General features: G+C 36.9%; 1 protein-coding gene and 1 non-coding gene across 4 annotated transcripts in view; both read left to right on the forward strand.

The window, feature by feature from the left end:
• The window catches only part of TBC1D15 (TBC1 domain family member 15), a 73,411-nt gene that overhangs the window by 31,513 nt on the left and 29,510 nt on the right, over positions 1–12,388 (forward strand). For 2 of the 3 annotated variants that reach the window (XM_070454200.1, XM_070454201.1), the window contains exons 5-9: positions 824–1,034; positions 8,984–9,086; positions 9,912–9,962; positions 10,271–10,468; positions 11,923–12,051. In XM_070454200.1, the coding sequence (XP_070310301.1) occupies positions 824–1,034; positions 8,984–9,086; positions 9,912–9,962; positions 10,271–10,468; positions 11,923–12,051 (692 nt within the window). The remainder of the gene's footprint in view (positions 1–823; positions 1,035–8,983; positions 9,087–9,911; positions 9,963–10,270; positions 10,469–11,922; positions 12,052–12,388) is intronic. The other variant, XM_070454199.1, reaches the window with a different exon arrangement.
• LOC139030993 (U6 spliceosomal RNA) lies at positions 2,571–2,677 on the forward strand. The gene has a single exon (XR_011483423.1). It is a non-coding gene; the product is annotated as a U6 spliceosomal RNA (small nuclear RNA).

The following is a 12,388-nucleotide window of genomic DNA, read 5'->3' on the forward strand; positions in this document are numbered from 1 at the left end:
GAGCCCAAATACTAGGAAATGCTTTATTTTACATAGCTATAGTTTGATTTGAACTGAGGTCTTAATTTAATAAAAGGTTAATTTTAGCAGTGATACTGAATGTGTTCATTCTTTTTGAAGCATTCACAACTTGATTACCTTTCATCCTCAATTTCCCTCTATTTTGTGGGGTTTTACAAATGTTAGTCTGTGTATTCACTCCAGTGTTACTTTTTATGTTGGCATACTTTTACCTTCACTCAGTGTAGTCTGCTAAAAATAATTGGATGTGAGGAATAAAGGGTGATTTTTGTTTTAAATGACTGTTGAAGTGCATCATTTGATTTGTTTTTGAGGGAAGTGGAGAGGATGAATATTTATTATTTGCTATATACTTGACACCATAGTAGTTAGTTGACAAGTATTATTTTTTTAATTCTTAGAATAACAGTGGGAGGTAAGTATAATTATCTCCATTATACAGATGAAGAAACTAAGGCTCAGATAGATTTGCTCCAAATCATTCAGTTAGTAAGATGGTGGTGTTGCTGTTTGAATCCAGCCAACCTGCTTCTAAAGCCACTGTCATTTTGGGGCAAAGCTGATATTTTAAATAAGGATAGCATTTTTTTCAGTTTGTATGCAGTAAGATAATTATTTTAAAGACTGTTTTTTAAAGAAAATGTTTATTGCCATTTCTAATACAGGCGGAAGCCATGGTAATATGAATGCTGCAGTCATTCCCTAGGTTCAGCAAATTTCTGTTAGGCAGTCGTGAAGAGTGCTGTCAGTACCTTTTAAAAAGGTGAACAAAAATATTTTGCCCCACTTTCTTGTTTTTAAGATGCTCCAAGTCATAGAAATGGGAAAAGCAAATGGTCATTCCTGTTCAGTTTGACAGACCTGAAATCAATCAAGCAAAACAAAGAGGGTATGGGCTGGTCATATTTGGTATTCTGTCTAAAGGATGACGTCGTTCTCCCTGCTCTGCACTTTCATCAAGGAGACAGCAAACTACTGATTGACTGTCTTGAAAAATATGTGGCATTATGTGAGTAAGTATCAAATTATTTTCTACTTACTGAAACTGGATTGTTGTGTTGGTCCCAAGGCAAACTGTTTTCACTTGTTGGGTATCAGTGACCCATGTGCATATTAGGGGACAAGCAGCTTTGTTCTTTCTGGAATACTGATTGTTTTGGATGAATGAATAACATTTTGCCAATTTAGTGATTTGGGTCTGCAGTGTATCACCTTATTACTCCTTTAAAGAAAAAAATGGTCCAGTATTTTTAATACACATTTAAATGTATGATGATACATCAGTAGTTAATGGGTTATATATTTACCAATTTTACCTTTTACGTAGTTTCTCTTAAATGTAGAGTTTCGTTTGTAATGTTACAGATTTAAGGCAGGCAAATTTAAGGCCTTTATAAAATTATTCTAAGTGTGGAAGTTAGGGCATTCTCACTTTCCATAAATCTTGTGTCTTAAATTTATTTATGCAGGTGTTTGTTCACATAGTTTTTCCTCGATTTCACTCTCCACAAATACATTTTTGATATCTACTGTGTTCTGAGCACTGTGCTGGTTGTTTGATATTTAGAAGTGAACAAAATAGGCATGTTCCTGGATATCTGCAAGTGTATGGTCTAGTGAAGATGGCTGATCAGTAAATATCAGTAAAACTCAAGAACTAAGATGGAGGAAGTACAAGGAAGGGAGGAATGGTACTTCAGTGGGGAGTTGGGTAGGTATCAGGGAAGACTTTTTGGAGGAGGTAATGTTTAGGTTGAAACCTGACAAATGAGTGAACATTAGCACGAAAAGGAGGGAGATACTTAGAGCAGAGATGTTTTAGATAGAGGGAAGAACATGCAACATGCTGTTATCATGGAACAGGGTAGTTCAATATCACAGGTCTGCATAGTGGGAGAAGGGAGGACACCAGATTTAAAGATGAGGTCAGAGAGCTGAGTAAAGGCCATAGAGTGAAGGGTCTTGTCAGACATGTTAGCAGATTGTTCCAGTCATCTAGAGGAGTTAATGGTGGCATGAACTAGGAGAGCAATAGGAAAGAAGTATTGGAAGAATATTTAATGTTAGAGTTTGCGATTGATTGGATATGTGGAGGTGAAAAAAGGAGAAGTTGAGATTTTTAGGAAGAGATTTTTGTTTGGGAAACTGTGAGGATGATTGTTAACTTTATGAATATTAATTCCCTTGCTTTGATAGAGAAACATCATGCCTAGATGTAGATTATACAAAGCTAGGAGGGATCCAGAAGTTGAGACATATTGCCTGTTTTCGTCTGGAGTTCTCCTCCCTTGCATGTTGACCACCTCTGGCTGGCACTGGGCGTGCTGATGAGTAACCGTAACCATGAGAAAGTCAAATCTGTTTGGTAGAATGTGGGTCTTGGATCTTGAACTGAGAAACTGTGAATAGGCTACCACCTGTGAGGTTAAGTGGATTTCAGAAGGAGCATCGTCATAACTGGGGCAGAAGGCTTGGCTCTTTGGGGGTTTTAGCATCATAGCAAGCTCCTTTTGCTCACTGTTGGGATGTAACTGTTAAGAGTTAGGTAAGTGCTCGTTTCAACAGCATGTATACTAAAATTGGAATGATACAGAGAAGATTAGCATGGCCCCTGCCCAAGGATGACATGCAGATTTGTGAAGTGTTCGATATTTTTTATAAGGAAGCTATGGTACATATACACCATGGAATATTACTCAGCCATTAAAAATAATTCATTTGAATCAGTTCTAATGAGATGGATGAAACTGGAGCCCATTATACAGAGTGAAGTAAGCCAGAAAGATAAAGACCAATACAGTATACTAACGCATATATATGGAATTTAGAAAGATGGTAACGATAACCCTATATGCAAAACAGAAAAAAGACAGAGATGTACAGAACAGAATTTTGGACTCTGTGGGAGAAGGCGAGGGTGGGATGTTTTGAGAGAACAGCATTGAAACATGTATATTATCTAGGGTGAAACAGATCACCAGCCCAGGCTGGATGCATGAGACAAGTGCTCGGGCCTGGTGCACTGGGAAGACCCAGAGGAATTGGGTGGAGAGGGAGGTGGGAGGGGGGATCGGGATGGGGAATACATGTAAATCCATGGCTGATTCATGTCAATGTATGACAAAAACCACTACAATATTGTAAGGTAATTAGCCTCCAACTAATTAAAAAAAAAAAAGAGGTAAGCTGAGACTGTGGTTGGCACATACTCCCTGCAGTGAAATGGTAGTCCCTCTATCATGTTGTTGCTGCTAAGTTGCTTTGGTCGTGTCCAACTCTGTGCGACCCCATAGACGGCAGCCTACCAGGCTCCCCCGTCCCTGGGATTCTCTAGGCAAGAACACCGGAGTCGGTTGCCATTTCCTTCTCCAGTGCATGAAAGTGAAAAGTGAAGGTGAAGTCTCTCAGTTGTGCCCGACTCAGCGACCTCATGGACTACAGCCTACCAGGCTCCTCCGACTATGGGATTTTCCATGCAAGAGTACTGGAGTGGGGTGCCATTGCCTTCTCCACCCTCTATCCTCGTAAGATTGTACTTTGGAGAACTAGGCTTAAACATTTCATTTAAATATATAGAATGACTATACTACATGGAAAAGATGACTAGTATAATAAGAGGGATCAAAATGGTATCATGAAAAACACTAGAAGGATGTGGGGATTTAACTTAAAGAAGAAGAGTTTAATGCTGCACCGTTAAATAAAAGCCAGGCTTCTTACTATGCTCAGTGACCTGCCCTGTCTTAGCTCTGCTTATTTCTTAAGCCTTACTTCATGCCATTCTCTTCTGTATTCTAGTCACACGGTTTTCTCTCAGTTCCTGAAATGCCTTAAACTCTTAAGTCCTGTATGTATGTGTTTCTTTTGCTTAGATTCTTCTTCTCTCTTTCTTATCCCTGATGTCTCAGTTTAATGTCACTTCTTCAGAGGGGCTTTTTTGGCGCTTAGTCTCCTGTTTAATGTAGGTTCCCACTACCGTGCCTTTTTGCTTTCTCATTCCTTTGTTTACTTCCTTCATGGCCCTTAACAGAATGAAATAATTTTGTCTGTCTACCTCTGTTATATTCTACTCTAGATATAAGCCCTTAAAGAGAGGGATTGTATCTATATTGTTTACATTTTATCCTGAATTCCTAACCAGAATGCCTGGCATGTAGTATTTGTGCAGTAAATCTTAGTTGCATGAATAAATGGCATGGTACTTACCAGTTGTACAAATAATTTTGAAAGCATTGTTAAGTAAACTGGACTCCAAAGATAAATAGATAAATTAGAAGGGGATAGCTCCAGAAATAGAAATTAGAAGAAAATAGCTCGAGGGATAGAGTTTTCTGTCCTGGATGAGTTCAAGGATAGACTGAACAATCACTTAGGTGCTTAAAAGAGAATATGTACCTTAAATATGTGTTCTTGATGTTTTAATGAAGGTTGTAAGTGAAACTATGTTCCCTTCTCTGTATTTGTAAACGAGAGAGAAGTAAATGTAAGAATCAGACAGATGGTGATAAAAATATCATTATTGGTGAGGCTTGGATATGTAGCCTCGTAATAATTCAGCCCAAATCATTGTTGAGTTCATCCAGTTACCACCTTTGGGCAATCACAGTTCTCCCTAGTGAGGGCAGGCTCGAAGCCACCTTCTCCCTTGGCGGGCAGATCCCAGAGGTAAAGAGAGCCTGGAGGGGCCACGCCACACGTGCACCTCCCTCTTTTCCGCTCTCGGCAGTCAGATAGTTCTTCACTAGATGTGTGTGCATCCACCTGGAAACAGGAAGCCGTGGGAATGGTGTTCCCCTCTGTTTTTTCATTCAGCAGGTTTTTTTTTTTTTACTGAGGACCCACCATGTCCTAGTCATCATACTAAGTGGTGGAAAGGAGCACTTAGTCAAAAAAGATATGGCCTCTGTCTTCATGGAGTTTGTGCTATTTGCAGGAAAGACAAACATTGCTTATACAAATCAATGTAAATTTTCAGCTGTTCAAGTGCTATGAATGAGAAATTTAGCACAGTGAAATATAGCCTATAATAGGATAATATGTAAGTGTGTGTTTGTATGTGTTACCAGTAATCAAAGCTCTGAGAGAGAATGAGATTACCTAAGGAGAGGATAAAATGGGACAGAATGTGAGCTTAAGTGATTAATTACAGCCTTTAATGACCTGGTCAAAGAGAAGACCCTAGCAGAGGAGTCTGACTCCCAACACTTTGTTTTCTCTCTTCCCACCAGGGTTTTTCACATTTATGGTCAACCAAGGATGTGACTGTTTCTAGGGGAGGAGATAGCAGTGTAAAGTGAGTCCTTTAAAAGCTACATCCCTAATACCAGCCACTTCTCTATTGTGTATTCTCCTGTGACACTGGGGGCCAGTTTATTCTTTGCTCCTGAATAGCCTGAAATGTACATCAAATATTTTATCCCCAGGCCCCTCTTGTACCCCAGGCAGAAAATAAGCACCCCCTAATCTTTTTCCCATCATAAATTGTGCCCAATTACATTGTGTCATGTAGGTTACCAGAGATTGTATGCCGAGTCCAGGTGGTAGGATATTAGAAATTCCAGATAAACAGTCACCAGTATAAAAATAACTAACAAATTTGTATAAGCCATCTCTTGTTATCAGATTCTTAGGGAGATACTAAAGGTTTTTCTTTTTTATGTTCATAACTTAGGATCCCAATAAATGGAATTTCCAATTAAGTCCAAAGAAATGAAAATTCCCAGCTATCCCCCATTTTTTACTTTATTAGGTATCATTTCCTGTCACTGGAGCAGTTATCCTAAGCAAAATGGTGTTTTCAGAGTCATGTTCCTATGGTCACAAATTGTTGTAGAGACCAGAAGAAGGAGAGTAGGCCAGGAAAAGCTTGATTTCAGCAGCTTTACTGAGATCCTGGCTGTTCTGTTCCCAGGTCATCCTTCTTGTCTTCTTCTGAGTTCAAAACATCAGTAGAGGTAGAATCAGACTATGATATCTTTTTTCTCTGATTAACCTAAGTTAAAGAATGTGGCTTTCATCTTTGGCCATGATGTCTTCCTAATACTCCCTGTAATGAATTAAGAGCCTTAACCATACAGATGAAAGGCAACTGCAGACTTGCTAGTGAGATAAAGGCTGGGGCAGCTATGCACATTTCCTTCTTTCATTTTTATCAAGTGAATCAGTCAGCGCAAAACAGGCCAGCTTCTTGAGACTTAACTAGTTTCTCAACTAGTTTTCTTAACTACTGGGAAAAACAAATTGTCTTATTCGTTGATGTTCTTTACTGTCTGACTTACCAACATTTAAAACATCATATTTAGTGGGATCAAAGAATGAGCCACAGAAACATTTTTGTTATTTTTCTGGAACCAAGTTGGTTGTTAGGATGTCAATGAAGGTTATTGGTTCTGTTAAAATTATTTTATATATTGGGCCATTTAAAAATTAATACATAAATATCCAAGCAGTGAAATGTTTCCTTAAAAAGCCAAATTGGTTGTATCATAACACCAGCCATTTATGAGATTAGGTTCTTGACCCTCATATATTCTCTTTGTGAGATACATTTATGTGTGTGTGTATGTGTATATTCATACATACATATGTACACATTTGTTTAGTTGCTGTTGTGTCCGACTCTTTCGTGACCCCATGGACTGTAGCCCACCAGGCTCCTCTGTCCATGGGATTTCTCAGGGAAGAATACTGGAGTGGGTTGCCGTTTCCTTCTCCAGAGGATCTTCCCAATCCAGGGGTTGAACTCGTGTCTCCTGCATTGGCAAGCGGATTCTTTACCACTGAGCCCTCAGAGAAGCCTATATATAAATTATATAAATAGGATTAAACTATACAGTTTTGCTGTAAATATTCTGTACCTTTTTATTAACCTTTTCTGCTTTGTATCTTTTGCAGCGTTGCTATTTATTTAGCTTTCCCTATTGATCTCAGTAGCAATATAAAATAGTTACTATTACATCTCAGTGTGCAAACATTCTTCAGCTGTTGTAATTTCTGAATTCTGAAGTCTTTGAGAGAGGCTCATTCCAAAGTATTTCTGAATTTTCAGTAATTATACATCTATAGTTACGACATTAGACAGTGGTTTTCTTTAAGCCCTTTAGTAGGATCTAATAGAATTGGTGATGTTAGCATCATTAAAAGTGCTATCTTACTGCTGCAGTGAGGTTTTGAAAGTCTTGAATAACATTGTTATGAACGAGCAACTTCCCAGAATCTGTAATCCCCAGAATATGTGAAGAGAGTAATTAATCCTCCCAGATGCAGTCAGTGTGGTGATCTGACAGGTGGGCATGTAGCCGTGTTCTGGGATGCAGGCCGCCTCCTGGTGAGCTCTGCGGCTGCTTAACAGCCTATCTTATCGCCTGTCCTCCTACTGGTGTGCTTAAAGAAAATGCTCTGTTGATTTCTTTAGGGGCAAACAAGTAAAATGTGACTTCTTCTAGCCCCTCACCACAGAGCATTAGTTATTAAAAAAATAAAAAGATAAATTCTTCCTTTTATAAAAGTATCTGTGGTTGGTTGTTGGTTGAGCAGTCATTTCTTCTCTGCATCTCTGGTCTTGTGACTGTAGTGTTGTATCTGGAGCCAAATAGTTGGCTGGACACAGATAACTGAAGGTTGCATGTGTACGCCCCTTCAACATGTAGAAGCCAGTGTTTTGATTTCATGATCACTTATTTGTAGTTAAAGAAAAAATTGATATAAACTATTTTTAGAGACAAGTAACCATAGCGCCAGCACCACTGTGTTAGGGAAAAAGACGTTCCTGTATTATTATTTTCTTTTTCTGATGCTTCATTTACAAGTTGACCAGTCACTTAGAAATGCCTTGTGAGAACCTGTAGGTCTTCATGTTAATCATGAACCACCCCCCTCCAGGAGACATTCAGAAAAGTGATTAATGAAAATCGAACATTTAAAAGTTATTTTTTTTCTACTTCAAATTACTCAACCTTAACTCTTTTAAAAAGCCAAGGGGCTTAGTAAGCTGTTATTGTCTCTGAGGAGTGAGTTCTGACTAAGAGTAAAATCTGTTTTGGATTTCATGTACTCCCACAATTGCTGTTGCATCCTCTTATGTAAGAATTGAGAAGAGAGAACTGATGCTGAAGTTCTTATCTCAAGTTTTTATAATAAACTAGAGGTAGATAGCAGCAAAACTGCATTTAATTTTTGTTTTTAAACACAAAAGTTGTGGATTTATTACAGCTGGCTTACTAACTTATAAAACTTTTGAATAGAAAAAAGACTGGATAATTCATTTGTTTACTTCAAATTAGGTCTCTTTTTGGAAAGCATTTTGTTTATTCTGTAGTTATTAGGAAATGTGAAGAAAAACTTGTGTCCAGAGCTTTATAAGCAAGAACTAAAAATATACTGTTATGTGAACTGTACATTACAACCATGTGTGTTATAATAATGATTTGCATAATTAATGATCTTTAACAGGTAATCTTTTTATCTTATATTTTTAACATCTCATATTGAAATTCTCCCAAATGTGAAGTGTCCATTTCAAAATAGGATGTTTTCCTACAGTGTACATATTACATATACCAATGAATCCTGAAGTGCGTTTCAGTTTTCTTCATAAGAGAAAATATATTCTTATAATAGGGAAGATATATTTGTAAGGATTTTTTACTATATTCTAAACAAGAGTTTGGGTTTGGGTTCATTATAATTTAGTTCTCTTGGAATAAAATAAAATAGAAATACACTTCATCCTTTTTTATTTGTTAACTTAGTAGTTTCATGTAGTTTTGGAACTCACTTAAGATAGTTACTAAGTACTTGCTAATACTGTATTGATGGGAAACTGTCCTGGAGCTGGACATTTAAGGGTTTTTTTGTTGTTGTCGTCAAGGAAAAATAACTATGCATTAGTAATTATTCATGTATCGCTGATACAGTGTGATACTGTTTTCTACAAAGTGCCCCCCCCTTTTTTTTATTGCAGATCTCCACAGGACAAAAGAACACTTCTTGTGAATTGTCAGAATAAGAGTCTTTCACAATCTTTTGAAAATCTTCTTGATGAACCAGCATATGGTATAATACAAGTATGTTTCTTAAGTCTATTTTGTATTAATCTGTTAGTCTGACCCCATTATTTTATATACATGCTACCTCTTACTTTCCTAGCAATTATACAGAATGAGGCACATGTCTGTTTGTATGTAAACTTTATGGAACTATTCTCTATAATTTTATAGGAAATAGTATGTATCATACTATAGAAACAGTATGTATCATCTGGTTTGAATTTTTATTTTCCAGTTCAGTAGGTTCATTTGGGGTCAGGTTAGTTTAATTCCTCTTCCAAGTATTTGAGTATATTCTTGAATTTGACTGAAAAGCACAGGCGGAACTAAAGATAATTTCTCACTCAGATTTCTATGTAAACTTATTGGCAGTTTTGTTGCCTCATGTGTTTGTATATATTCACTTATTCATTCAACAAATGTTTGAGTGCTTACTTTGTCCTAGATGTTCTTTTCTTGGTTCTGATGATAAAGTGGGGACGTTTTAGGAAGGAAGACAGGAGAGCTCTTGAACGCTGATTTAGAAAAAAAAAAGGGAACAGTTTTTCTTATTATGAAAAATAATCATTTTAAAGGTAGACCTTTAAGAAGTAGCTGTTTTTGCTAAATATGAGTAAGCAGGCAGCTTGGGATTTAGAAATAACTTTAGCAGTAGAAAAATGTTTTTTTACTGTTTTCTAGGACAGCACTGTCCAGAACAAATTAGTCTTACTGGCATGAGCTACCCGTATATTATGTCAGCTAATATTTAAATATTGTGAGTATTTAAACTTAGCTGTCAGATATTTTGTGTTACATTAGTGTGGTACTGCACACTTTAAGAAGCATTTTTTTTCTGTGAAGGCAGGACTACTAGACAGAAGAAAGCTGTTGTGGGCCATTCATCAGTGGAAAGTAAGCACTGCATATATTTCTGGTGTATGCAGATTGAATGAAGCCTGCAAATCATTTGTTTATCTGCAATTCAATCAGTAGTGTTAGCTTGTCATTTAATATGCTATTTTAACCAAATGAAAAAATTGGCTTAGAAAATTTAAATTTTTCTTCCCAGAAAGAAACAAAATTTTAAAATAATCTTAGAATACTGTTTTAGTTTTGATTCCCCCTCCTTTTTTAAAAATCTTTGCCCTTTTGCTTATCATGAGGTATTTTTATTGTTCATTTGAATTAACTGTGCCAATATTTTTCTTCCTACCGCATAGAAAATTAAAAAGGATCCTTATACAGCAACTATGGTAGGATTTTCCAAAGTCACAAACTACATTTTTGATAGTTTAAGAGGCAGTGATCCTTCTGTACATCAGCGACCACCTTCAGAGATGGCAGATTTTCTTAGTGATGCTATTCCAGGTTTAAAGATAAATCAACAAGAAGAACCAGGATTTGAAGTCATCACAAAGGTGAGTGGAGTTTATGTTAATATAGCTCTTCTATTTTATCAGGAGAAATGCTTTTTAATGCTACAGAAATGCATTTCTATAGAAATATAGAAATTAAATGATAAATAGAAATTCAGTTTTGGTCATACCTGGCTTCTTTCTCACAATCCTTTCTTATAACTTTTTGCTAACTAATATATCTAACAATTCAAGCTTGTCCTGCCACCAGATTCTTGGTTGTTTCTTCACCAACTATGCTGCTTTCCTTTTCTATTCATCAGTGTTGGATGTCTTTTCTTTGACTACTTTTTGATAATAATGAATAGGTCATTCGTTTCATTGAGTGCATAGTGAAGCTGCTCCATCGTGTCTGACTCTCTGTGACCCCATGGACTGTAGCCCACCAGGCTCCTCCATCCATTGGATTTTCCAAGCAAGAATACTGGAGTGGGTTGCCATTTCCTTCTCCAGGAGATCTTCCCAACGTAGGGATTGAACCTGGGTCTCTTGCGTTGTAGGCAGACGCTTTACCATCTGAGCCACCAGGGAATTCCATTGAGTGCATAGGAGTGAGTGAATAGTAAGCCTTGCATGTTGCCCATAGTTCTGCTCCAGATTTTTGTTTTCCCAGGTACTCTACACAGGCAGCGAGTCAGGACACTACTCTTGGTCTTTCATTCTTAGGTGAATATTTTCTTTTTAAGTAGGATGGATTTTGGCCTTGAATTATGTCAAATCTTTACATATGCTCAACAAGACTTTTGAATTTGTTAAAATTCTAGGCTCCACACAGAACATTATGAAATATCTAAATTATAGTACTTAATGGAGAAGGGAATGGCAGCCCACTCCAGTACTCTTGTGTGGAGAATCCCATGGACAGAGGAGCCTGGTGGGCTACAATCCATGGGGTCGTAAAGAGTTGGATGTGACTGAGCAACTAAGACACACACACTTAAAGAACTTATCTTACAAATGGCATTTAAAAATTACCAACATTATTTAAAAAAAATTACCAACATTATCGAATAAAAAACTATAAAATGCAATGTGAAGCTAATGAATCATGAATCAATTCTGAGAGCTACCAATTTTAGTTTGGAAGGAAAGTTAATTTTAGAATATGAATGGAATAGTACTCTCTCTTTTTTTTTTTAAATAATAGAGCATACCATTTAGTTTGAAGGGTTTGTTTTAGAATTTGTATGTTGAATGTTCTATACTTATGTAATTGAAACCCAAAGTAGCAAATACTTTTCTGTTTCTGAATTTATAGCTCAGTTATTTGTGTGTTTACTAGGAGGGAAAAATGTATGGAGTGTTACTGCAGTTTATAAACTAAACATTGGAAACTAAGGGAAAATATTAGAAATGTTAGAACTTATGTGTGAGTAATAGTATTTTAGTTGCTATATACTTTGATTTTATTTCACTTGTTAAAGGTGTACTTCTTTTTGCTTATCTTCCTATTTTAGATTGATTTGGGCGAAAGACCTGTTGTTCAAAGGAGAGAGCCAGTATCATTGGAAGAATGGACTAAGAACATTGATTCTGAAGGAAGAATTTTAAATGTAGATAATATGAAGCAGATGATATTTAGAGGGGTAATTACTTTGGTATTTTAAATTGTTGGTATTTGAGTTTTCTTTTTCCTTTGAGATGTTGGAGAGATGAACTCCATTTTGATGAATGATATCTTCAAATCCCTGTAGGACAAAGTGAGGTGCTTGTGATGTCCTTGAGGGTTGGGTATTAGGGCTATGCTGCTAAGCCTGTGGAAAGGCACTCTTTCTTACTGGGGAGTTGTGTGGGTGATCTGAAGGAGGTGTTGTCTCTCTGTGGTAGCTGCCTTTTCCGGTAAGGTTTGGGTTTGGAAAGACTATCAGCCTGCTGTCAGCTCTGTGGTCTCCTGTTTACTCTTCACTATTCATGTTTTCTGGC

Source organism: Odocoileus virginianus, chromosome 24 (assembly GCF_023699985.2).
Source record: "Odocoileus virginianus isolate 20LAN1187 ecotype Illinois chromosome 24, Ovbor_1.2, whole genome shotgun sequence".
NCBI classification, from domain to species: Eukaryota; Metazoa; Chordata; class Mammalia; order Artiodactyla; family Cervidae; genus Odocoileus; species Odocoileus virginianus.